Source organism: Orussus abietinus, unplaced genomic scaffold, assembly GCF_000612105.2.
Source record: "Orussus abietinus isolate OABI.00-Male unplaced genomic scaffold, Oabi_2.0 scaffold27, whole genome shotgun sequence".
NCBI classification, from domain to species: Eukaryota; Metazoa; Arthropoda; class Insecta; order Hymenoptera; family Orussidae; genus Orussus; species Orussus abietinus.
In genome coordinates, this window is record NW_019394254.1 from 879,779 (window position 1) to 905,303 (window position 25,525).

At 44.8% G+C, this 25,525-nt stretch overlaps 1 protein-coding gene and 1 long non-coding RNA gene across 3 annotated transcripts; one reads left to right on the forward strand and one right to left on the reverse strand.

The window, feature by feature from the left end:
• Window positions 1-832: 832 nt before the first annotated feature.
• LOC105694778 lies at window positions 833-3,991 on the reverse strand. Its single transcript, XR_001103546.2, has 4 exons — window positions 3,738-3,991; window positions 2,965-3,628; window positions 1,518-2,042; window positions 833-1,418 (listed from the first exon to the last, which is right to left on the reverse strand). It is a non-coding gene; the product is annotated as an uncharacterized LOC105694778 (long non-coding RNA).
• An 853-nt stretch (window positions 3,992-4,844) lies between these two features.
• LOC105694796 (ATP-binding cassette sub-family G member 4) lies at window positions 4,845-25,350 on the forward strand. 2 transcript variants are annotated; one of them, XM_012415803.2, is made up of 12 exons: window positions 4,845-5,396; window positions 10,776-10,960; window positions 15,394-15,629; window positions 18,034-18,151; window positions 18,400-18,589; window positions 19,235-19,442; window positions 19,525-19,701; window positions 19,935-20,299; window positions 20,554-20,722; window positions 20,849-20,949; window positions 21,023-21,178; window positions 21,256-25,350. In XM_012415803.2, exons 2-12 carry the CDS (start codon window positions 10,803-10,805, stop codon window positions 21,598-21,600), a joined length of 2,223 nt encoding a protein of 740 aa, XP_012271226.1. In that variant the 5' UTR covers window positions 4,845-5,396; window positions 10,776-10,802; the 3' UTR covers window positions 21,601-25,350. The 2 variants fall into 2 exon arrangements, with proteins under 2 accessions (XP_012271226.1, XP_012271227.1); XM_012415804.1 differs by having other exon boundaries at window positions 4,845-5,051; window positions 21,256-21,600.
• Window positions 25,351-25,525: the final 175 nt, after the last annotated feature.

Here is a 25,525-nt window from a genome sequence, read left to right on the forward strand (position 1 = left end):
GTGTAATGTACTTGAAACCCGGCACCATGTAACCGCGATAAGTGCCCCGGAAGGTTTTCTAGATGTCACTCTTACGAATTTGCGTAAAAAGAAGAAAAAAAAAATGAAGAAAACGTCGGAGGAAGCGCTCTTAACGGCGCTTCGCGAAAACCCTGCACTCGTTTCTACAGTGAATATCCGCAATCAGGGACGCATTAAACGCGGGAATAATGTCCAAAACTCGAGGAAACACTCGAAAGTGGGACTGGAAGTCGAAAGGAATCGCGAGCGAGGACGATGTGTCTGAAAATATGTGAGAAATCGTCATTCTCGCGGAAGGACGCTATGGCGAAAACAAGATGGCGGCGGGACGCGCCGCGAGAAGTAGTTCTCGGCGGAGGGAAATGGAAATAAATATTCAGGACAGGTAATAGATATGTAAAGAGACAAATTACGCCACTACGTTTCGGCAGTAAGAAATTGCCGGAATTTTGGAAATTTCGCGGGGGCGGGAGGGGCGGTGGAAATTCGAAAACGAGCGGTTTTCCAGAGCACGGTATGACAGTTCTTAGGAATGATGGACTCGCCCGGCGACTCTTTCGACGAGTTATTCGTTATTTTGTACTAATTGTAAGTGTTGTACGCGCCTTTACTCGCGAATTAAGGGGATGATAATAAGCGAGGCGAAATTTCTCGAGGCGTTTAGGAGGGAACCCTTTTTCGGACCCTTTCGGGTCTTTCCGGCTCGAGGCGGTGTATAAATAAAGTCATATCAATCGTAACGGATTAATTGATTACTAATCTAGGGTAATGATAGGTACATCACGCCGTGATCGATATCGTTTTACCGTTCACTCTATACGACTGGTATATTGTTGCGATTGCGTTCACGGGTGCAGGGACGACGTTAAGGGTAACGTTAAAAAATTAATATCGTTATGATTAGTGAAAATTTCTGACGCGTATATTTTTCTTTTTGTGGAATCCTCAGTGCCGCTTTTTTTTTTCGAGAATTTTTAAAACGGGATAATTAGATGCAGATTGTTGGTTAGGATTTTAATGGTATCTTGCTGATGGTGGAATTTTTAGAAATGGCAAGAATAGGGGGAAATTTTTTTATTACTCGGGGAGGATACGGAGAGGTCAGGCCGATAACGTCATTGTTGCACCCGTACACCCAATTGTACATAATAAATGGCGACATAAAGAAATAGATTATCTCTCTGTCTTTTCGTGTCTCATGTCTTTCATCCTCTCGATCTCCATGTCATTTCTGATTTAATTTTAATAGTCACACAATTTTTGGTATCATTTAAACAGTCCCAATCCATTACATACTATATATTCGTATGCTACGGTGAATTATCGAATCTTTTATAATTTTTTAAGATAAACAGCTCCAATCGACTTCTGAACGTTACTTTGTCTGCAGTACACCCCTAAAAAAAAAACAACCAACGGTGATATTTTTTAGACAACGTTCGACTTGAGATTTTTTTCGTAATCGATTGGATGGACTGTTTTATTTATTTATTTACAATTTCATTAACGCGCTTCTTCACCCGTTGATTTCTTCGGCTTAAGTCCGCCCCCGCCATCTTGCGGAAATTCTTCGAAACGCCTCAAAGTTCTTCAGTTGATGCAACAGATTCCTGCAATGCCAATATCCATAGGAGGTACGTATCGATGCATAGGATCACATTTTAAAGTTCTTCAGTTGACACAACAGGAACCTGCATTGATAATATCGACAGGAGGTAAGTATCAATTCACAGGACCACGTCTGGTAATTTCCAAAATTCACTCCCAGCAGATAACTTCCCAACAAGCGATATATTTCCCCGAGAGGATAAAATTCTGCTCCGTAACGCCGACCGTACCTGAAATTGAAAGTCGATTAACAAATCTGCACCACCTGAGACAATATCCATTTTCAACCGATAACTTCCCTCCAAACGGAACATTTTCGACACAGCGATGGGAATACAGCATCCAAGATGGCGCCACTATGCAACTTCCCTCGAACCCGCGAAAGGGTAAAGTTCCGCTCTGCAATTCCAACCCTACTCGAAATGGAAAGTTAATTAACAAATCTTCCCCCCCTTCATACAACAATATTCACTACTCCGCTTAATAAAACATTAATAAAAATTTCTAAATCCGTGCACGGTCGAATAATCCCGAGATTCATTAAAACGATGCCTTAAAATAAAGACCGCCGCGCGTCCGCCATCTTGTTTAGCGCCAATTTCGTAGAGTTCCGCGTCCTTCCCCTTCCTCGCGGGTTTTCTCGACGTAGCAAGTTTTCTCGCGTCGCGATCCTCGCATTTCCTGCCGGAAGATAAACGAGCATTGTCTCTCTCTTTGTCCCCAGGAAAAAAGTGGAGCACGGCGTGAACGTAGCGTCGCATTTCCGGTGGACCCGGCCCATCGGAAACGACTCGTTGGAGGTCGCTCGAACTCGCCGAATGCGATTGCGATGCATGTCGCCACATCTGGCGGATGCACTGGACGATAATTCCGGGGATAAGGGCGATTAATTCGCCGATGGGATAATCTCATTGCATTCTATTAGGCTCGTACCGCGGTGTCCGAGCACGCGCCATATTGAATGGCTTAGAAGGGGAGGGCGGGAATTTCAAGTTTATCCGTTAAACGCATTAAACGCACAGTACGGTCCCCATTACGCCGCTAATTGTCGAACCGGTTGTCGGTTGCGAGGGGCCCAGAAAATCGGTTATTGCCACCGAGGGCGCCGCCATATTGGCAAACTCTGCGCCGCAATAGTTTAGATGTTAACGGCCGCTAACGGCCGATGAATACCGCCCTCTGTTAAGGAGAATGAACTCTCGGCCGGATCTTTTTTATATCCAGCAATTAAATTAGTAGACCGGCCGTCCAGCGAGGAACAAAATGCCGGCGCAGCAAGTGGACCGATGGAGACTTAGACTCCCGAAAATAGAACCGAGATTTAGTTCCGCTTACCTGGAGACAGATATCGCCCTTTGCGAGTTTCATTGATATCCATGTGTAGATATAAAAATAATATGGAATTTAGATGAGATGGGGAAACGTCGATGATCTCGGAGATACGTTGAAAAATTGCAATATTCATTGTAAACCCTTTTCTACAACGCGCAATTCATTCTCAACTATTCCAATTCCGGCCTTTCTCTCACGCTTGGCTAACGCGTAGTACTAGGTAGCTCTGTCTCCTTCTCTCCCGTGGTCGCCCGTATCGGTGGCTCCCTCTCCCTCTTCTCTCTATCTCGCACCCAAGTCCGCACTTTATACCTAGAGAGGGTCTCTTCGTCTGCCCCGGTGCACGTGCACTCGCCGGTGCAGCCGTACCTAGATCCGGTTGGTCCGGTGCTAGAGTATCGACTCGCGACCGAGTGCCTCTCCCCTCTCTCTCCCTCTCGGCCGCCGCGCCGATCCGACCTCTCTCTCCCGCGCGGGATTGTCGTCGCGCGCCGGCGCGTTTACGGGCGACTTCCCCACGCCCGGCCCCGGGAATATGAGCCTTACGCTCGCGCGCCGCACTACGCATGCTCATCGAACTCAGGGCCGCTTTATGTCTTCCCAGTGCCCCGAAAAATTCGAAAAAAAATATCCAACTACTAAAGAGAGCCGTAAACGTCGCCAGGACCTGGAAAAAAAATTATATTGCCACTTCTGCGTATGGAAATGGGAAAGTGAATCTCTGTTTACGGAATCTCTCTGTGCAGGCCGATGATGTATAACCGCGATGACTGTACCTCGAAGGAGAACATTGCGAAACTCCGGCTCTCTAGGCTCGTCGTGTGTCATTACTCGCGAATTGCCGCGATTATCCCCAGACCTGATACTTCTGGGAAAACGGCGAATATTCCAGCCAAGAAAGAATCGCCTCCTTTCTCCGGCCGAGTGGACGACTCCCGCCGAAATAGAGCGTCTTGCCCAAATTGGCCGCCATTTTGAGAAAAAAAAAGAAATGATTCCTCTGAATACATCGCGCGATCGCAGCTCCTCAATCTCATATTTAATTTACATTTAAACTCCCCGAGGGAGGATAACTGATATTTTTTTTTTTAATTCAATTTCACAGATAAACGTGAAGGATTTTCGGCGATGGTTAAAAAAAAAAGGAGGACCAAAAAGCGCCGGGAAAATCGTCCGTAAAAGCCAGCGGCAGTTACGCCGGCTCTTTGTCGTCATTCCTCCTCTCTCCACAGTTCCTTTACTACAAGGCCTAGCCAGGAGGTTCTCGCTCTTATCACAAAGGAGCGCGAAACTCGAGCTCAGTCACTCCGACGAGGACGTCTAAACTCACACGAGACTCCCGAGAAAAAGCGGTTAAAAAACGCAACCAAGCCTGACCAAGCAACCCGTCCTCCACCACTCACCTCCCGAAGGCGATCCGTCAGCAGAAAGTGTCTGACAATGCGTTAAACGAGCTCCATCCTCGATTCTGAAATACCTCAGAAAGCACATCCTCGGAAAATAATTTTCAACGAAACGACGAAAGACACCGGATGACAGCCTTAAAAGTATCACTAGATACCCATAACGGATATATATAACGATTAAAAATGATATACGATAGGTTCCAGGAGCAAGAGCTGACGAGGTGGAGGAGAGTGGCGCTCGCGAGAGGGGAGTTCCACTTTCCTCCGCGCGCGGTGAGTTCCACTTTCCTCGGCGCGCGGTGAGTTCCACTTTTCGCGGCGCGCGGTCGAATCAGGAGTCTCCGCGGGAGGGGTGGGGAGAGCGGAGAGCTCAGCGAGGAGAAGGGGGAGGGGAGCGGCGAGCTCAGCGAGGGGGAGGGGGAGGAGAGCTAGGGTCGCAAAGTACGGCCCTGGCTCGCTTTATTCGAGGCGGGCGGTCGGTCGAGGAGCCTCGAGCAGCTCCGGCAGAGCGGCAGTCAGCTGATTTTGACGTTCGTGCGGGTCCAGGACGGTCGGGTTCGGTGCGCACCCCGGAGTGAAGTGGCCGAGGACGAAGGTCGCTGGACGCAGCGGGTCCAGAGTAGGGGGACCGCGAGAAGCCCTACCCTAACCCTGCGGAACCTCTCCGGACCCTGGGGGAAGAAAGTGAGACCAGTTGGGTGGCAGTGCGCGTCCGTGGCTGGTCGGTCGACGACTACCTGGGTCGGGGCCGAGTTGGAAGCCAGAACCAGCTCAGGTTATCGTAAGCTCCTGGGGGTTGGGCACGCGATCGACTCCTGGATACGTAGACTTCCTAGGGTATCTTCCACCTGCCTGAGAAACCTCGGACCACACACCTTGGAAAGTCTCAGGGACTAAACGCTTCCCTGGGATTTTCGGGAACCCTCCAGATTCTTCGACCTCGGGCAGGGTTTCGGTATATCGGACTCCTAGAGACATCTGCCTCGACGGGGAATGAGGCAGCCGTCGACGACGCTCCTTCCTAGGGCGGTGAGTGCTCAGGGCCTGCGCTTGGGGTGAGACCACTCTGGGGACAACAAAGGAAACGCCTCGCGAGGAACGATAGGTTATATTTATGTTGAGGTTCTACTGGGATTGTGTCGACATTATGTGGACATTGTGTCGTCATGTCGAGGTATATATCGAAATATTTTCCCTAGACCCCCTGAGGTCCGGTTTATATCTTGGCATTGCCCATGACGCTTCGTGGGATGTCCCAAGACCTAGGCGTCGTGCGCCCTGGGGGCAGAAGCTGGAAGAGGACTGTCATGGTGGCGGGGTCGCTTGGTTTTGTTTCCATACCAATGGGGCGAGCTTGGATCGACGGGACGCTGGTGGTTTTGCGTTTTTTAAACCCTGATCTCCTCGGGATGGGATGTGGTTTTCGACGACGCTGGGTGGTTGCGGTTATGGCCGTGGCTCAGGTTGGTGGGGCAGGTCTCGTCCAGGGTGACGGTTTGGCGCAGGCTCTTTGTCCTCGGGAATGGAGAATGGGATCGTTCCGAGGTGGTTTCTGAAAGCCGGGGATTTTGATAGCCCAACGTTGAGAATTATGGTACTAGAGGAGGTTAGGTCGTCGGTACATGTTTCGCTCATGGGAACGTTTGCTATGTCGGAGAATTAAAACGTTTTGAGAGAAAATTGGATCGAAATCGTGCTCTACTCGAGGTTTCTAAATAATGCCCTGAATGAACTTCATTGATAATTCTCGATCTTTCGACGTTCTTGTTCTCCCGATATTTCTCACTGGTCACCTATGGATATTTAATAATATCGCTTAATAACTGATAAAATCCCGAAAACGCGTGGGTGGAGTAAGTCTGAGTATCCATCTCCAGCCACCACTGTGCACATTTTTTTTTTCACTGGTCACCTCTCGATGGATTTTACACATCATCGGGGGAAAAAACACCTCGCTAAATAATCACTCGACGTTCTTGTTCTTCCGATATTTCTCACTGGTCACCTATGGATATTTAATAATATCGCTTAATAACTGATGAAATCCCGAAAATGCGTGGGTGGAGTAAGTCTGAGTATCCATCTCCAGTCACCACTGTGCACGGATATTTTTTTCACTGATCACCTCTCGATGGATTTTAAACATCATCGGGAGAAAAAAAAATCACTCGACGTTCTTGTTCTCCCGATATTTCTCACTGGTCACCTGTGGATATTTAATAATATCGCTTAATAATTGATAAAATCCCGAAAAGGCGTGGGTGGAGTAAGTCTGAGTATCCATCTCCAGCCACCACTGTGCACGGATACTTTTTTCACTGATCACCTCTCGATGGATTTTAAACATCATCGGGGGAAAAAAAAGCCTAAATAATCACTGAAATCGCGAAAAGGCGTGGGCGAGGTAAGCCTGGGGAAGCCATCTCAAAGAGGGCAGCTTTCCTCGTAACGCTTTATTTCTGGAGTGAACTTTCGCGGGCCTCGAATATCTCCCACGCCCTATCTCTCCGCACTTTTTCCCCCGCAATTTAGAGGTTACGTATGATCTCCCAACGCCCCCCCGTTCCTTCATTTTTTATCCCCGGTTTTAAGACCTCATTGTCCTCGTTTGACAAAGTGCACACGAGGCTACTGTTGCGGATTGAATGTCGATAATCCAGAGCTGTCCTGCGTGGACGAGACGCCGGACAAAGGAAGGACGAAGAAGCGCTCCTAAGGGAGCGAGAGAGATGGACGGAATCGGATGTCGATTGGGAAGAGAGAGAGGGAACGCGAGTATGCAGATTATGTGCAGAAGGGCACTGTTGTCGGGCATGCATCAAGGACGGGCCCCCTCGTGCATAACAATTGGGAATTTAGGCAAATTTTCGGACTCCTGACGTCATACATCCCTGGCAGGAAACGCCGGTTGTTAATTGACTTTGGACGTCTTATTTTCAATATTCCTTTACCTCGGATATTCTTTCTCGAGGTCTTTCATTACGATTACTTCCTCGTGGGTTCACTTCCTAGCGGATATTCAATCACTGCGGAACAATGCCACGACGTGATTGGAATCGATGGATGACCAATCGAGTTATCAATTGGCATATTATTTACTCTTCAATTTTGCAATCTCTTTTTTTTGCTCCGACAGTGACTTTACTTCTTATCGGGTTAAGGTTTCAATGATTTCCCGATGGCAAGAAGACGTGGTCGGATTTAATTTTTGGGTTGATTTATTATTGAATTCTCAATTTTTTATTCTTTTTTGGGGGGGCCGGTATTTGAGGTCCTTATCGGTTACGATTATTTCTTCGTGCATTTGCTTCGTATCGATTCGGAGGTTCAATGAATTTGCACCGGAGACGTGATCGGAATCGATCGATGACCAATCCCACGTCATCGAGTCCTCCTTGAATACGTTTCCCGGGTTTNTTTTGGGGGGCCGATATTTGAGGTCCTTATCAGTTACGATTATTTCTTCGTGCATTTGCTTCGTATCGATTCGGAGGTTCAATGAATTAATTTTTTGATTGATTTATTATTGAATTCTCAATTTTTTATTCTTTTTTGGGGGGGCCGGTATTTGAGGTCCTTATCAGTTACGATTATTTCTTCGTGCATTTGCTTCGTATCGATTCGGAGGTACAATGAATTAATTTTTTTATTGATTTATTATTGAATTCTCAATTTTTTATTCTTTTTTGGGGGGGCCGGTATTTGAGGTCCTTATCGGTTGCGATTATTTCTTCGTGCATTTGCTTCGTATCGATTCGGAGGTTCAATGAATTTGCACCGGAGACGTGATCGGAATCGATCGATGACCAATCCCACGTCATCGAGTCCTCCTTGAATACGTTTCCCGGGTTTTCCATCCTCTCCGGAGATGCGATGACTCCGAATGATAACCCGAGTGATGCATTCGCGGAATTGCGGCTCCTTGCACGCCACGCACCTCAATAAGTGCAATTACAGGGGTTAATTCCGTAGATAATAGTGGCCTCGAGGAACTCCTCGAAAACTTGCCGAATGAGCTACATGATCTCTAACTTTCGTTTCCCTCAATTTTACCATGACAATTGCAATCTTGTTGAAAAAAGACATTGAAAAAAAAATGGTAAAAAACAGTCTAAGAGGATTTATTTAATTTTCTTCACTTCATTCGGACCTTCTGCCATGTCCAACGAGGTCGGGAAAAATTGATTAACAAATAAATTAAATGCTGTTAATCATGAAATTTTGTTAATCGCGACAGATGTAACTTTTCGTGATGCTCGACATTTGAGACTCGTTAGAAAAAAAATATTGGGAATAGGTTCGAAGGGGGCTCTTGTAATTTTTTTTTCTTTTTTTAATTAATTCGGACTTTCCACCATGTCGACCGAGGTCGGGGATAAAAAAAAAATGGGCCTCCCTCGTCGTCGTCGCACGTTAATTTTCGACGACACTCGGCCTGTAATGTCACTTCAGGTTCACCGAGGTCAATCATTCGATGTCTGCTTTGCCAATGAAATTTCTGCCCGCCCCTTTGTGCCCGTCAATGTTGGCGATCAACTGTGCAATTCAAGCACATATATATAGGTGCTCGTTACATATAAGTGAGAAATGTGTCGCTGGGAATTGAATCGCCGAATTCGAATCGGATTATTCGCGTCGAAAATAGGGGAAAAAAAAATTGAGGGGATAAAAAAATGGGAAATTTTTATCACTCGAGAAGTGCAAGGATTTTCCTGGCCGGGGGCCAATGATCGCCTTTAACGAGTCTTGTCTAGACGACAATCACTCTGCAACGATGACCCCGAAACGTCATACAAACGATGCGATTTGCATCGTTTTGCGGGATATCTTGATAATAGATAAGCGGCCCCGGATTCGCACAGCCGGGATGGAATTGTGCTCCAGAAAGTGATTTAATGATCCCTAACTGGTTTACTGTATCACCGATGACGTGCAGTTCATGAACGCAGGATAAGTGCATCGGCCGCGAACTGCATCTTCACTCTCGACTTTTTATTCATTTCATGGCGAATTTCATATCTCGTAAAAATTCGTGTACTAGCAATTTACATCATTTTGCTCCGGATAAAAATGATTTAATGATTTTAAACTGGTATCTCGTAAATCCCATGATGCACGTTCGTGTATGCAGTTGCACGAGGTACGGATCTTCATTATCACTGGTTATTTACACTTATTATTTCTCGGTGTCTGTGCGCGGAGTTTGATCTCCGACCCTCCTGGGAATCGCAAATTCGAAAACGTAAAAAGAGAGACCAGCAGTTTCGCAATTCTCTCTCTCATCTCGTCTGGTCAGCTGCATGAAAAATAACGATAAATCACAGTCGGATTTCCTCTTTTTGCAAGAGTAGAAAAAACGAGTCGCCGAGCTCGGCGAATAATCGCGCGCGATTTCCATCCCGTCATAAGTTATTATTTTTTTTTTTCCCCATGGGGACGAGTCACCGATAATTATTCCTTTATCCCGAGGTGGCTTTGTTTAAACAGCCCCGTAACGTAATAACAAGAACTTCGGACCGGTGAGCTCATCGACTCGTCATCGAATCAACTTTTTATAAGTGTGGTCAGTATTTTGATATACTGCAAAATTCATACGAAAATTTATATAAATCTAAATGTACAATCAAACGATTAACGTTAGCCAATTTCGCGGTATGTCAGCTTTTTATTGGCCTGAAGGAAATATCGGGTTACGGAGGGTAAAGGAATGTAATTTCGGAATTTTATGGTATTAATATTTTTTTTATCATTTGGGACATATCTTGGAAAATGAGTTTCCCAGAATTTTGGAAAATGATCGATTTAATCTCGATCGCGTGCCCGGCCGAATCCGCCCTCCCTGGCTCGTAGAGTAAGGTCAGGGATGAATCGGAACCGTGAATGGCGGGCGAGAATAACCAAGGTCAAGGCCATGGTACCTTAGCTCAGGTGCGATCCTACCTGTCCGATCTTTACCTTGAGATAAAGCGACACGCGCGACTTTGTCACCGTCACTCGATTAATAAATCCCCCCTCCCCCGGGATCGACCTCGGGAGGTGTCGGCAAAATGATCACTTTCGTTTTGTCATTTTCCTATCAGGTCGCCGCGGACGTCATCGAGGGTTATCGAAAATGGGATCGACTCTAAAAAGAAAAAGGAAAAAAAATAATAGAAAATTATCACAGGTAGAAATTTGAGGAAATTCAGTCTCTGTGATTTTGACTAATCATCGGAGATGATTTAATTGTCAAATTGTCATTGTTCAACGCTGAAGGAAATTCCAGGAATAATTGCCGCGAATTGAGAGATCTAAGTAATTCTGGAAATAGGTCAGGGTTTCGCGGATTTTTTTTTAATTATGTCGAGATGGTTCGGTTGTAATGTTGAAATTGCATTTTTATTAATTGTTCGATAATTTGTTTGTCAGGTGACACGCTACTCGAACTAGCAGAGAATGGCCGATCTGAAGAGCCTCGGCCTGACTGGCGTAGGCAGCTCCAGGTACAATGGCGACGAGCAGGTGCAATTTATCGCCGATGGAAGCCACCAGGTGACTATCAGGTCCCCGCCGCCGTCTCTGCACCTGGAGAACCTCAACAATGCCGTCTTGGGGTAATTATTGAAAGTGCAGCTCGCTAACTTTACATAATATTCGCCGTTCCGTGCTGGAAACAAGGAATCGATCCTTCTCGGCAAAATGGCGGCTGGTGTCGATGACACGTGCTCACAGGTGGTGACCAGGGGTCCTCCACCTGAATTTTTATAATTAATGCAGGAATCGAAAAAAAGTTCCTGAAAGGGTGAAAATGTAGAATTCACCTGTTCAATTAATTTCCGATATTAAATTGAGAATAAAAGTCTCAANAATATGAACTTTAATAAATTTTCTAGGAGGAGCAATTAGGTATCAGGGATAAACCGACGAATCCTCGATTTTTAATATGTTGGGGAAACATTTCTGAAAGCCTGAACAAGCGGAAAAGCAACAAATGCGATACTTTCAAAATTACCCCCCAAATGCTCCTTAATGTCAGAATAAGTGGCTGATAAAAGTCTCCAGTGATATCGTAACAACCCTTGAAGAGAGTCAGGGGTGAAGTACGAGCACGGCAGGGTGCCAAAAGTCACTTCGCACCGAAAACTTCGACTCTGGTGATTTATCGCGATTACACATAAAGTGAAGGTCTGGATTACGGGTAATTGAAGATTGACTTGGAATATTTCCAAATTCGTGATTCACACCTACCAGGGATGACTTACCGTCCCGAGAAATTCACAACCCCGTAAAACATTATCCCAAATTAAGTATCCAGATTTTTATCATTTCCCTAAAACCCATAAAAATCCCCCCCTTAAATATTATCTCACGCCTTTTTCGATTATTTTCCAAGGAATGAACATTCGTGACGTCTTTCATACCTTCAACGCCTCGACGGACAAAATTTGCATAAGAAAGTCGGAAAGGTTCCTTGAAAGAAAAGACGAGCGGACAGGAACAACCCTTTCGATTGTTTATCGAGGGGGTGAACTCGTCGAGGGGGTTGAAGGTAGGAGTCTATCTTATCGACCGAGTTGCCATTTGACCCGATTTCCTTTTCGCCTCCTGCAGGACTCGAAAATGATTTTTTCAACCCCGTGAAAAAATGTACAAAACCTCCCTGACGAGATAAGAAACTCCTCTGACCCTCTCGAATAAGTCCAATTATTAATTGATGAAATAAATAAGCCATGTAAATATTCAAGAAAATAAATAATGTCGCTTCCGGGTATTCAAATGATGTGACAAGCGATACGAAAATTCCTCCTAGGGCGGATTGAAATCGTTTTTCAGAAATTTTCACAGGGGCAAATGTCTCTCACCGGATGTTCCCATTTTAGCGATGTGTTAATTATAATCACGTGCGTGGCTAAATTAGAGCAAACCGTTCCACTTCGTTCCGCATCTCGGGATGAGAATTCCGCTAAAAGGGATTTCCATGGCCGCGCTTTTGTCATCCGAATCGGGGAAAATGGAATTCCTCCCCGAAAATAGATAATGTATTAATTAATTCTGGACGGGAATTCATGATTTGAGCCGACAAAGGTGTCGCTTCCGCGTTTCCTTGTCTGCGAACAATAACGTTTATTTCGAGGGGAACTCACGGGGACCCGATGGAAAAAGTTCCTGCTTCGTTTATTTCCGCTTGTGGAGAAACCTGTAGGGGTAGAGCCTCGTGCTCTGGTAGATCTATGTTTAGAATTTCTATTCCCGGCAATCGTGACTGTTCCGAGGTGCAAGACAATTTGTCGCGTCCTTCAAGGATCCCCTTTTAAATTGAATCCATTCCTTGCTCCGCAGAAATCGGTTCGAAAGACTCGGAAAACAAAGCCTGACACGAGAACCTTTTATATATATTTTTAATTCTTTATCGACGATCCTTCATATTTCTTTATATATTTTTAATTCCACATCACGTCTTACTCTATACTTCTCTTATTTTATCTCAATATTAATTTATTTCACATCCTTACTATTTTACCTCGATATATTTCTTCTTATCTGACTCCGATTCTAATTTTAATTTATCCTCGTTTCACTTGTATAGTTTTTTTATTTTTTTATTTTTATTCACACTTTATCTCGGTGGCAATTTTTAACGCGATCTTTGGACATTAGGTAGACGAGGTGCACAGTGGTTACATGACAGAGTCTCTCGAGAAAGGCGTGGGAATTTATGGAAATTAATTCCTCGTATTTACATGCCGAGTCGGGCCTCGAGGGGAGTCGAGGAGATCGATCGATCATCGATCGGCGATCCTTTGACCCGATTCCCGACCCAAAGAGACCTCTCGGCGGGGATTTCAACACCGGACTACTTTGCATATGCGAGTTTATCGCTCTTAAGGCCGCATTTAGGAGCTCTTCTGATGTTTGCCGAAAGCTTTGGATCTTCCGCCGATCATGGAAATTCTACCGGAAAGATATCACCGAACGAGTTCAGTTTTTTCTTCCAGAAACAGTCTCGATCATTTCCTAAAACCATTCCTGAAAATCGATTCGCAGACGCCCTTAATTAAATAATAAAAGATCGAGTACGATTCAGCAACGATGTAACCATTTGTGTATATGTTACCGTGAATGACCGAAATTGGAGAATGTCGACTTTCACCGGTGAATGTCAACAGATACCAAATACGTCGGTGAAAGATCGAATATTTCATTACATTGTTGTACGTTCGGACCCTCTCCACAGATATTAGTGCATGGTGAATGTCAACATTTACCGGTGTAAGTCAGAAATAAGGGTATTTAGCGAATACTTCGGACATACACGAAGCGACTATGTGAATGGTGACATTCACCGGTGAAAGTCGACATTCTCCAGATTTCGATGTTTCACTGTAACATATATATGGGATTTTTAATTCCATTGAATTTGAGATATCATTTTCTTTGTATTTTACCCCGGAAAATCACAATTTTCCAGACACGATTCAGCAACGATGTACCCTTTAGTCTAATAATGGGATTTTTAATTCCATTGAATTTGAGATATCATTTTCTTTGTACTTTACCCCGGAAAATCACAATTTTCCAGTACCCTTTTGTCTAATAATGGGATTTTTAATTCCATTGAATTTGAGATATCATTTTCTTTGTACTTTACCCCGGAAAATCACAATTTTCCAGACCGCGACTAGTCTTCGTGATGACGGCTCGCCGAGAGATCATTAGGCAGAAATCGCGAATTCCACGTCATCGTCTAATGACTCATTTGTCGACCGACCTCGGGTACTTCCTCAAAGCGATTGTTTTAAGATTTTCCGAAACTCGCACTGGACCAGGAAAAATCTTCGAGCTAGTCGCGCGTGAACTTTCGACATTAACTTCCGCGTGGAAAAACTTGAGATGCTAATTGTCAAAAGTTAAAGTTGAAAGCTCGTTAATAAATTCCCAGATCTCGCGTACTAATTTAAATCGTCGTGCACTGAAAATGGCATGAAATCTGCGAAAGAAAAGTCTTCGATGACGTCGCCGAGGAAGATTTGGATAAAAGAAAATACCGAGCCGAATTTGCATAAAATTATTTCTTACGCGGATGGAATTTTTCCGATCGATCGAATCGCTCTTGTCGTGCCAAGAAATAGATGCATACACATTTAAAATGCAAATCGGAAGGAAATGAAAAACATCGCGGATAGATAAGAACGAGGAAACGATACACTTTTTGCGAAGTGCACTTTGTACATACGCACGTCAGGGGTGCAAACGAATGGTAGGGACCTCTCATATTTAATGTTAATATTTTCCTCAATTACGATTACTGCGTTCATTCGATTATTTCTGCCCTTTAACCTTCCCTGCAAATCCGGCGGCTCGTCATCGGCCACGTGCGCGCGTTGCAAGTTTAATGCATTTGTTCAAGACACGCGGCCGCAAAGGCACACACCAAAGAGACTATACCTCTGCATAATATATATATAATTTCAGGGTTTAGTATCGATTCGTTTGGCCTCAAAAGTTCGGCCGATTAAATTCCGAGGCCCATCCGCTGGCATAGAAAACTCAATCTCTGGGTAATCAACCCAAACGGGATGAGAACCACGGGCCGCCCCCTCTAGCCGTTTGCATATATCGATTCCCGAAATATCATAAATCTTTATATTTAATCTTAGCGCGGATTCGGACATTCTTCCACATACCTGAGGCTAAAAAACAAGGTTTAATTCCTGAAAACTCAATTTTAATAAATAAAATAAGAAATGTGTGTGGAAACTCGACGACTTGAATGATTAATTGAGTATTACTTATTCTTATTTGCCTTGTCAGAGGCAAATAAGTTTATGCAAAAAATTTGCAGGGACGTGGAGAGGGAATTTTTTTTTTAATTCCCGACCTTTGGCGTTTATGCGTTTCCGCAGTGCCGCTGCGGGTGCATGTGCACTGCTGCACCGCCGGGGATCGATTCTCGGGTCCGTGGAAGCCGAAACATTCGCCGGAAGCGAGCTGCTAGTTTGCGCCGAGCACCTTTTTCTCCCTAAACACCGAGACAACGTGATTGCAGGGGTTCTCAGAACAACCTGCACTGCAGCTGCAACGGCGCGGCGTCCAATGGGACGGCGAGCACCGTCTGCTCGGGCGAAGTCCTGGCGAGGAAGGTGCCCAACCACAGCGGCGCCAGTCCAGGTGGACAGTCCAATAAGAAGCCGGCAGTGTCCCTCACTCACCTGCCCAAGAGGCCGCCCGTCGACATCGAGTTTAAGAACCTGGCCTACAGCGTCTCCGAGGGCAGGAAAAGGGGTAATTGCACAATGAAATCACTTTCTATTAAGATAGGAAAAATATATCAGCGTTATTTGTTCCAATGGATAACCCCTTCCTTTCGAAACTGATCTCGATGGAATTTTCAGTGCAGCAGATTTTTACGTCGGGTGGTTTCTTTATTTTTTATTTTTTTTTTCCTTATGAAGAAAAATTACATTTCTGATATTTCAAACTGATCTCGATGAAATTTTCAGTGCAGCACATTTTGATATTTGAAAGTGATTTCGATGAAATTTTCAGTGCAGCACATTTTGATATTTGAAAGTGATCTCGATGAAATTTTCAGTGCAGCACATTTTGATATTTGAAAGTGATCTCGATGAAATTTTCAGTGCAGCACATTTTGATATTTGAAAGTGATTTCGATGAAATTTTCAGTGCAGCACATTTTGATATTTCAAACTGATCTTGATGAAATTGTCAGTGCAGCACATTTTGAAACTGATCTCGATGAAATTTTCAGTGCGGCACATTTTGATACTTCAAACTGATCTCGATGAAATTTTCAGTGCAGCACATTTTGACGTCGAGAGATTTATTTTTTTTTCCTTATGAAAAAAAAATGACATTTCTGATATTTCGACGTTCGATTCTCGAAGACTCGATGCGGGGTTCAAAATGCACATTTGAGAGAAATTTGAAAAACATGCTATCATTTTGGAAGATATTTCGTAATTCCGTTCAAAATGGTCCCAGACGACTTTGGAGTCGCTCGATTGATTAGACCGATGACTGATGGATCACTAAAAAATGGTGACACTGTGATAAAGAAAAGTGTCATTTGGACATGACATTGTGGCTGTAATTATGTTTCATGGAGACTGGGCAAAATGTGTGATTCGAGTTTAAAGGATGGTTAAAAAGGTCGCTCTGTACATAATCGTTGAAAAGAAGGGAACGGTATGATAATAAATGTGTCCTTTGCTCCAGATTGCGGCGAATTAAAGAATTGGGCCCGGAATTCAACAATTGGAGCCGAATCCTCGAGGGCAGGGATGCTCGTCTCGTAAATTGGAAAATTAAAATTCTCATTTATATAAGTTGGTGTAAAAGGCCGAGTGAGGGCTTGATTAGTTGAATTCCGCGGCGTTTTTTATAAATGCGGTAAAAAGGGCTAATTGGGGCTCCGAAGTTTCCGAGAAGCCCGACTCATTGGACGATATCCCTGTTAAGATCGCCGCTAGTGTTAAATTCCGCGATAACGTCGGCTGCGAATGAGCTCGTCCGTTTTCACCATGACAAAGAAGCCGAAGGCTTTATTTTTCAACGAAATGAAAATGACTTGCCATCCCTATCAGGCGAGCGACCTCGAACTTCCCGCCCTGAAGTTACTACCAACAAAATACTTTTTCCATTGTGCCTCTCAAAATCCCATCTTGGGTAACCAGTTGCATCAACATCTGCCCGTTAACGTTTATCGGCGGCCGCTGATAAGCAGAAAACCACGCGAGAGAGAAAAAAAAGAGAAATTCGTCCGCCAGTCGTAAATCACATTAGGTCCAAATAACGAGGAGAGTGACGTCGGCCGGGCAAATATTAAGGAATCCGCGATAAATACTCGGAATATCGAAAAACTGTTCGAACGAAAGTTGAAGAACTGGAAACGACCGGCAACTTTTGTAGAGGATGATTTTTTGTTATCGCCCACCGTTCGGGAGCAGGACCGCGATTAAGGAGTTATCACCCGCCTTTTCAGTTAACTACTCGGCCGTTGTGCAATCGATTTACGCCGGCCAGTTGCAGCTGGTTTCGGGCCCTCGGCCTCGACTCTTTGCAGTTTTTCCATCGCTACGCTGCTGAGTGAACGACCTGGTCGAAAGAATCGATAGGAATGCACGGAAACGCTTTTGGCGTGCAGATGCGCACCCCGAAGTGCAGTTGCGCTGGCCGATAGCGCGGACCTTGCGATGCGGATGCAGATGCAGATGCACCGGCACGGAAATAGTTGGACCCTCTCCCAACTCCGATTTTTTACCCCCAAATTGTAACGCCGTCGAAATAGCTGCTTCCGAAATGCACTTCGACCTCCCCAGGGCGTTCGCGGCGCACCAAGTGCTCTGAATTTCTTTTTTCCCATAATTTAAATAATTTATTAAATATTATACGGAGGAAGCAACACCCAAAGTGTCTCTCTTTATCTCTGAAAAAATTCACAAAATAATTCGAGGTACCTGTTATCACTCCTTAGACTTAATATTTGCCAATCCTGATAACGCAACGGTTGCTCGTACGTAGGTACTTATTTTTTAGGCTCTTGCATCCCATGTATGTATTTTTCGCGGGATTCTTTGGAGTTTTTCCATACGAGCTAATTTTAAAAATTTATTTAAGGAAAGAGTCAAATTGGGATTGACTCGTCCTAATTTTTTTTTTTTTTCAGGATACAAAACCATCCTGAAATGCGTCAACGGGAAGTTCCGGTCAGGAGAGTTGACGGCCATCATGGGTCCTTCCGGTGCAGGGAAGAGCACCTTGATGAACGTCCTTGCAGGATACAAGTAAGAGATATCGCCGACCACGACTCGCAATTAGAGTAATTGCACAGGCGCAATGTGCAGCTTTTCTCCTACGAGGCTTCGCAACGGTAGAAAGTCTTGCTCTCAAGGACCTCAAGGTCCTCGATCCCGGGATCGATAGATCCTTTCGTCCTCGAGGAAACTCCGGTTGCCGAGTGACGCGCGAGTTTCATTTGAAATGACTGAAAATAAATAGGGTAATAACTTATGATTCGTCTTTGTACTTCCAGGACCTCCCACCTCAGCGGATCGGTCCTTATCAATGGCAAGGACAGGAACCTGAGGAGATTCCGCAAGATGTCTTGTTATATTATGCAGGACGATCGCCTTTTGCCGCATCTTACCGTCTACGAGGCGATGAACGTCTCGGCGAACCTGAAGCTCGGCAAGGACATCAGCAAGTCCTCGAAGAAGATCGTCGTGAGTCTTCGACATATCCTTAAAGTCATCATCCTGGAATGGCGGCCTGAATTATTACATTAACTTGCTTTTTCTACCAGCTGAATATAATTCAGCTAAGGAACAAAATCCGTATTTAAATACTATCGGGCATTAACTTCGGAATTTTTTAAGCCGATATGAAAGTGGGTTAATAATTTGTAATGTTTTTTGCGAGTCGTTGAAAATTTTACCACGTGAACGCGGAGGCCCTAGGGACGGTATCGACACCCATGACATTGTTTTTTTTTTTCTAAAGTATTTAACAAATAATATTTGTAAATAAATTGAAAACTGAAATCTCATGGGTGTCAAGATAGTTTCAGGGCCTCCGTGTTCATGTGATGGCATTTCATGATTCGGTACACGTGTTCGAAGAACGAAATCTTATGAACAATTGTGCCCATAATTATGAAAGTGGTCTAAGTCATATATTTTTTGTTTCGAAATTACATTGAATTAATTTCGTATGAAATAATATGGCGTGAAATAACTGATAAACTCATTTTTTTTTTTTTAATTTTGACTTAGACCACTTTCATAATTATGGGCACGATTGAACCCACGGATGTCACTTTCGCGTCACCTTGATAAATGTTTGAGTTAAATTTTGATGACGGCTTTCAGATAGAGGAGATCATCGAAACTTTGGGACTGAGCGAGGCGAGCAACACGCAGACACAAAGACTAAGCGGTGGCCAACGAAAGAGACTGTCAATAGCCCTGGAATTAGTTAACAATCCGCCTGTCATGTTTTTTGACGAGCCCACTTCCGGCCTGGACAGCTCCTCCTGTTTCCAGTGCCTCAACCTGCTCAAGTCCCTAAGTAGAGGAGGTGAGTCTCGATGGAATATTCCAAATGATCTGGGCAAAATTTTGCATATTACTAATTATTCAATAATATTCAATTGTCTCAGGACGAACGATTATCTGCACGATTCATCAACCCAGTGCGAGGCTCTTCGAGATGTTCGACCATCTCTATCTACTCGCGGAGGGCCAATGCATCTATCAAGGCAACGTCGGTGGACTGGTGCCCTTTTTGTCCTCGATGGGATTAGATTGTCCGAGTTATCACAATCCCGCTGATTACGGTGAGAAATTTCACAAATTTCACCAGAAGGTGGAACCTCCCACCTGGACTATAAAAACGTGGGGAATCACAACAAGCGATCATTGACATTTGACAATTCCGACCCTGAGGGATAATAATTAAATAATTATTACGGGCTATTAGTACATACATGCTTTTTATTACAGTACAGATGTATGTAAGGTATATTTCTAGGACTGATATGGGGAAATAATTCTATATTTATTATTTCAGTCATGGAAGTCGCGTGCGGCGAACATGGCGAGTGCGTTCACAAGCTCGTCATGGCGGTGAACAATGGGAGGTGCAATAATTATCAGCATTATCAAATGACTTTGGCGGCCGCCCAGGCGGTGTCTAATGACATCGTTAAGCAGTCGCCACCGCAGGAACAAACGAAACCAGAAGGGGCAGGCATGCCGAATGGCGTGGCGAAAATCCCGACAGGTGCTACTGTGATAAACATGCCGGTTTCTTGTACAACGTCATTACTCGACAGTGCGGAGAGCATCGAGCAAAAAGTCGGCTTCCCCAACAGCGGCTGGATCCAGTTTTGGATTTTACTTAAGAGGACGTTCTTGTCGCAGATCCGAGACATGGTACGTTGGCTTTCCTCGGTTTGGCTGGAAAATCCGGCGACACTAGCGACGCCACGTGGAGATTTATTCATTTATCGGGCAGCTACTCAGAAATTCTCCGAAGATTTCATAGAATCTCATTAACGAATGTGTGGAATCTTTGTGCAGGACTTTTTTGCCAATCCATCTGGGTTTTACCGCTAAACTTATTACGCGTATGTAATTGAATATTGATTTAATTAGAAATAAAATGCGCTGTTTAATTATCTTCCTAGACACTCACGACGGTCAGACTGATCTCCCACATAATCGTGGGGTTCCTCATAGGAGCGATTTATTACAACATCGGCAACGAGGCGTCGGAAGTAATGAGCAATGCTGGGTGCATCTTTTTCACGATCATGTTCCTCATGTTCACCGCCCTGATGCCCACGATTCTTACGTGTAAGTAGAACTGAATTCTCAGGGGCGATGTAGGTACGCATTTTATCATCATGAGTCCCTTAGGTATTAATAATGTATGAATTAACGCGACTTGAAAATTGGAAATCATTTCTTCGGCGTTTCCAGTTCCCATGGAGATGGCGGTATTCGTAAGGGAGCACCTGAATTATTGGTACTCATTGAAGGCCTTCTACTTCGCACGCACGCTGATAGATCTGCCATTTCAAGTAATGACAATTTTCCAACTCGCATTTGGCAGAGCTATTTCCACGGGGGTATTAATAATTTATATTTTTTTAGATCGTGTACTCGGTAGCGTACATAGTCATCGTGTACTTCATGACCTCCCAGCCCCTGGAGCCGGAAAGGTTCTTCATGTACCTCAACATCTGCGTCTTGACAGCACTGGTTTCGCAATCAATTGGCCTGGTGATAGGTGCAGCGATGAGCGTCGAGGTGAGTCCTTAAAAATTCCCTGGTAATTAAAAATAAAGCGTGTTTATTAATTAAATTAATTGCAAATCTCTGCGCAGACCGGAGTGTTCGTAGGGCCGGTTTGTTCGGTGCCGATCGTCCTCTTCTCGGGCTTCTTCGTCAACTTCAAGGCGATCCCCAGGTACTTGAAGTTCCTGTCCTACGTAAGCTACATCAGGTACAGCTTCGAGGGCGCGATGATCTCCGTCTACGGCTACGACAGGGCGAAGTTGAAATGCAAAGAGGACTACTGCCACTACAAGAGCCCGACGAAGTTCCTCGAGCAGATGTCCATGGAGAAGGCCGTGTACTGGATGGACGTGGTCGGCCTCGTGGGGTTCCTGATAGCCATAAGGATCATCGCGTACTTCGTACTGAGACTTAAACTCCGCTCGCTGCGATAACTGCTGCGACCTGGGGACGGCAAAGGGGCGACAATAAACCTGGAAACAGATCAGGATGTTCAAGACGACGAATCAGCCCTGAAGGAAGCGGAAGAAGAGGAATCCTCTCACCGACTTCACGGCGAGGTCGGCCAGCTGTCTGAACTCGTCAGCTGATCCTGGCCAAGATCCTGGCCCTGATCCTGGTCCAGGACCTGGTCACGTCGTAAATGAGAGCAAGAGACGAGATTTTTCGTAGAAGCGAGCCTCGCGACGCTTTTGATACGACCCAAGGTAGCTTCGAGGAGGAGCGAAGAGGTCCTGGAATCTTTGAGGACGAGTCGGGACCCATCGAGGATATTCTGGAGCCGCCTCAGGAATTCCCCAGGATTTTTAAAATCATCCTGGAGCCTCTTCCGGATTCCCCTGGACCTCTTCTGGACCGACATCCGTGCGACGTGTCGCGGATTACTGGGATGGAAATTCTTTTCCACCTGAGAGAAAATCCAGATATATTTTCTCCCGGGTCCGCGACAGGCTTTGCGACCACGGCATGCCGAATTTATTGGCATTTCCCACTTCCGGTCGCGGCCGGATGTCGGACCTAAACGCGTGCTCGCGTGTAGCTTAATTTCTACTCTAGACTTATCCCGCGAGATCCGATTTGGGAGATACGAAACCGGAAGTTCTAGCGGGTAGATGTACATTGATAATCGAGGGGCTCGACATTTTGTAGACACACACGTATTACAAATTAGGGATGCGACGAGTCGAGGCATTGATATCTCCTTTTTCTTTCGTCGTTAAAAGGAATCGGGTACTCGTTGGAATGAACACTTAATTCGACTTCGTTTCAACCGGTTGATCGAGGCCAAGCTCGAGTGTTTTCTGGTTTGAGAAACTGGAATTTCGAGCTCATCGAAAATTCAACTCGTCGCGTCACTACTACTAACTCGCCAGGGGACTGAGGCCCGTTCAAGACTAACTTCCCTCCAGATCGTGAGGCCACTTGTACTAGCTAGGATCATCGAGACCTCGGCATCGAATTAGCGGAATCATCGAAACGACGTACCGACTTATCGCGGTTATCTCCTCGTAGACAATCTCCCGAGAGAGCTCACTCTTGACCAATCACTGGCTGCCTGTGCGTTTGCTTTTTAAGTGTGAGTGAATCATGTTGCGGCTGCTTTGTACCGCGAATCGGGAATAACGAGTCACGAGGATGTGCAACGTGTGCGACGAGGATGGGGAATAAGGTGGTGCGGCATCGCGATCCACCGACCGTCGAGGCCTAGGGTCCACGGGGAGCATAATCAAAAATCTCTGGATTTCCACGCACCGGCGTGTTCCTCGGTCGAAATGGGACCAAAAATCCCTCTTGCGTGTTTCCGAGAGACGTCTCCTTTCCGAGATATCGGGAATTGAAGTCGGCCAATCGCGGCGCGGCTCCAGGGGAAATGCCGGCCGGTACATCGGAAAGATGCCGACTCCCGACTCCCGACTCCCCGGATTCATTCGCGAATATCTCGGAAAGTACTCGTCCTATCGAGTTGCGGAAAGAACGATTTCTTCGTAGAATTTCCTCGGGATTGCGCCGATTACCCGAAATCGAGAGATTTTCGCCGCCCTGTAGAGTCTCCCTTTCCGTTGACATTGTCTTGTCTAGCTGTACAGTCGAAGGCGTGTTACGCGCTCTTCCGAGACTTCACATTCCTCGGATGTTAATCCTTGCGTAGAAAGGGGGATCCGACATTTTTTATATAAACAAAACGAAAAAGGGGGTGCAATCGCTGCATTGGCTGGTTCCAATCAGGACCGGAAGTGACTGTCTGTGATGTATTTCCTCGGTTCGTGGTGTCTGAATTTATACAGTTTGCATATTCGCGGAGAACAAGGAGCTTAGACTGTAGAGATTTGCAATTAAAAGGAAAGAGGGGGGAAAAAAAGAAACGTAATCGAATTATAATGTAGCTTGCCAGTGACGTATGTCCTTCCCTTGATTTTCCTTTACTTTACCCTCCACATTTTCTATATATATATATATACATACATACATATATATATATATTATATATAAAAATAGGTTTAACTTGTTACACCACTAACGATGTTTACCGAAGTATTAGTTAATAATTTTAACAGTGCAATGCGAGGGGGAAGACCACCTAGAAAAAAAAATGAGGATATGATTTTCGAGAGGGAAATGAAATGAATATTTTTCGGTAAATCCAGGCAAATCTTCGTTTCTCGGCACTTGTTGTTTTTCTTTTTATTTATTGCTAATGTTTCTTACACGAGGACGAGAAGTTCGAGTTTTCGGTTTCCTTCGATTCCCGAGATAATTGTCAACATCTTCGGAAAATGCGAGACAAGGGAATTTAACGTTGATATTGGAGCCTGTACAGGCGATATCGGACAATTGCATAAACAATTGCAGGTGTCCCGAGCTCGGTACCAAAACGTGTACGGAATTGCATAATTGCTAGGCGATCTCATCAATTCCGGGTATAAATGTATCGGGCGATATCGATCCCCTTTTGAATAATTAACTTCCGGCGAGACCGATTCGCGAGCTGCGGATCTTAACATGTACATTAAACATTAAACATTACTGATATATCAAAAGCGCTCTCGAGAGGAGTTAAAAAGCGCGGATTTTGTGCCAGCCCGATTTCCGGCTGCAAAAGTGTACATATAAAGATTTTATAATTTTTAACACGCTCATTTATTAAGGTCCCTTAGCCCTTCCAGACCCGCCATTTTATCTGAATATAAGAAGGTATATTATAATACCCATTATAATACATTGACAAATATAAGAATTCGCAGAAATCAGAAGAGGTGGAAATTCGATATTTGACATCAATTACTTTAATACTGCTCTTAAAAGTAAAAATGAAAAAACAGAAAGGTCTGAAAGGGCTTAAAGTTGGAACGACCGCAGTTCTGTATCGCGCCCTTGAAAAACCGTACTTTAAGGTCAATGAATTGGGGATTAGAATTTTTTAATTTTTACTCTTAATTACCGGAGGGTAGGTATTGCGGTAAGGGCGCGATATTTACAAGAATCAATTCGCAAACAGTAGGATTCGCGGTCCTTCTATCGGATCATGAACAACAGTCCGATAGACGAGAACTCTGACTTAAGATGACATTTTATACACGAATTTGTAACAATCGACTGTACTTCGTTGTGAAATACGCTCAAGCGAATCTTCGAGCCCGCAAACGCGCATATGTGTGCACTCATGCTTACACCGAGTGTTTCGAAATTTCCGAAAAATCGCCAACCACGTTCCTCAGCTCGATAACCGGCGTTCGAATTTCAAACGTCGCGCGCCAATTTCAAATCTCGCAGAGCGTCGGCGACACCTTTGCGTAGAGTTTCGAGGGACGCGCGGGGGCGGGCGGGAATTTCGAAAATCTCAATTGCTGTACGAATATAGGCGCGATCACACGAAAGAACCTCGTTAACGATAACGATAATTTCGCTTATAGAGGACATCGCATCGGTGTATCAATAGACCATACATACCAAATACCATCAGTATCATTTTTTGCAGAATCGCGTGATTTTATATCCGAGTGCGAGGACGAGAGAGCTAGAATTAGGTGCGAGAGGGCGCGAATGATAGGACCGTAAGACGTCACGGACTAATTTAGTGCGAATCTCGTTAAAAAACGATGTATGGGTCGTCTCGTGTTTTAGATGAGGAGTCACGTTTGTACTAAAGCACAAATTAATAAATGATTATAGCAAATGTTCTCGTATCTCGTGCGTCGATTTACAGTAGTATCTATTATTGCACGCCTGGCTATGAGACTTGATGATAATTTACTTAAAGACGAGCGTTAAAGTCATAAGTAAAGCCTTGGCTATATCAAATTCGAATCGGCCATTTTGAAATCGCCGCGCGCTCGGTCGGGCTCTGACCAGCGCGGTGGG

What these genes read in the sequence shown, in the direction of transcription:
- LOC105694796 (XM_012415803.2), top strand. Translation starts at nt 10,803, where the DNA reads ATGGCCGATCTGAAGAGCCTCGGCCTGACTGGCGTAGGCAGCTCCAGG. An exon ending in AGTCCTCGAAGAAGATCGTC is followed by an intron (nt 18,590 to 19,234) that starts GTGAGTCTTCGA and finishes GACGGCTTTCAG; the next exon opens with ATAGAGGAGATCATCGAAAC. An exon ending in CAAGTCCCTAAGTAGAGGAG is followed by an intron (nt 19,443 to 19,524) that starts GTGAGTCTCGAT and finishes CAATTGTCTCAG; the next exon opens with GACGAACGATTATCTGCACG.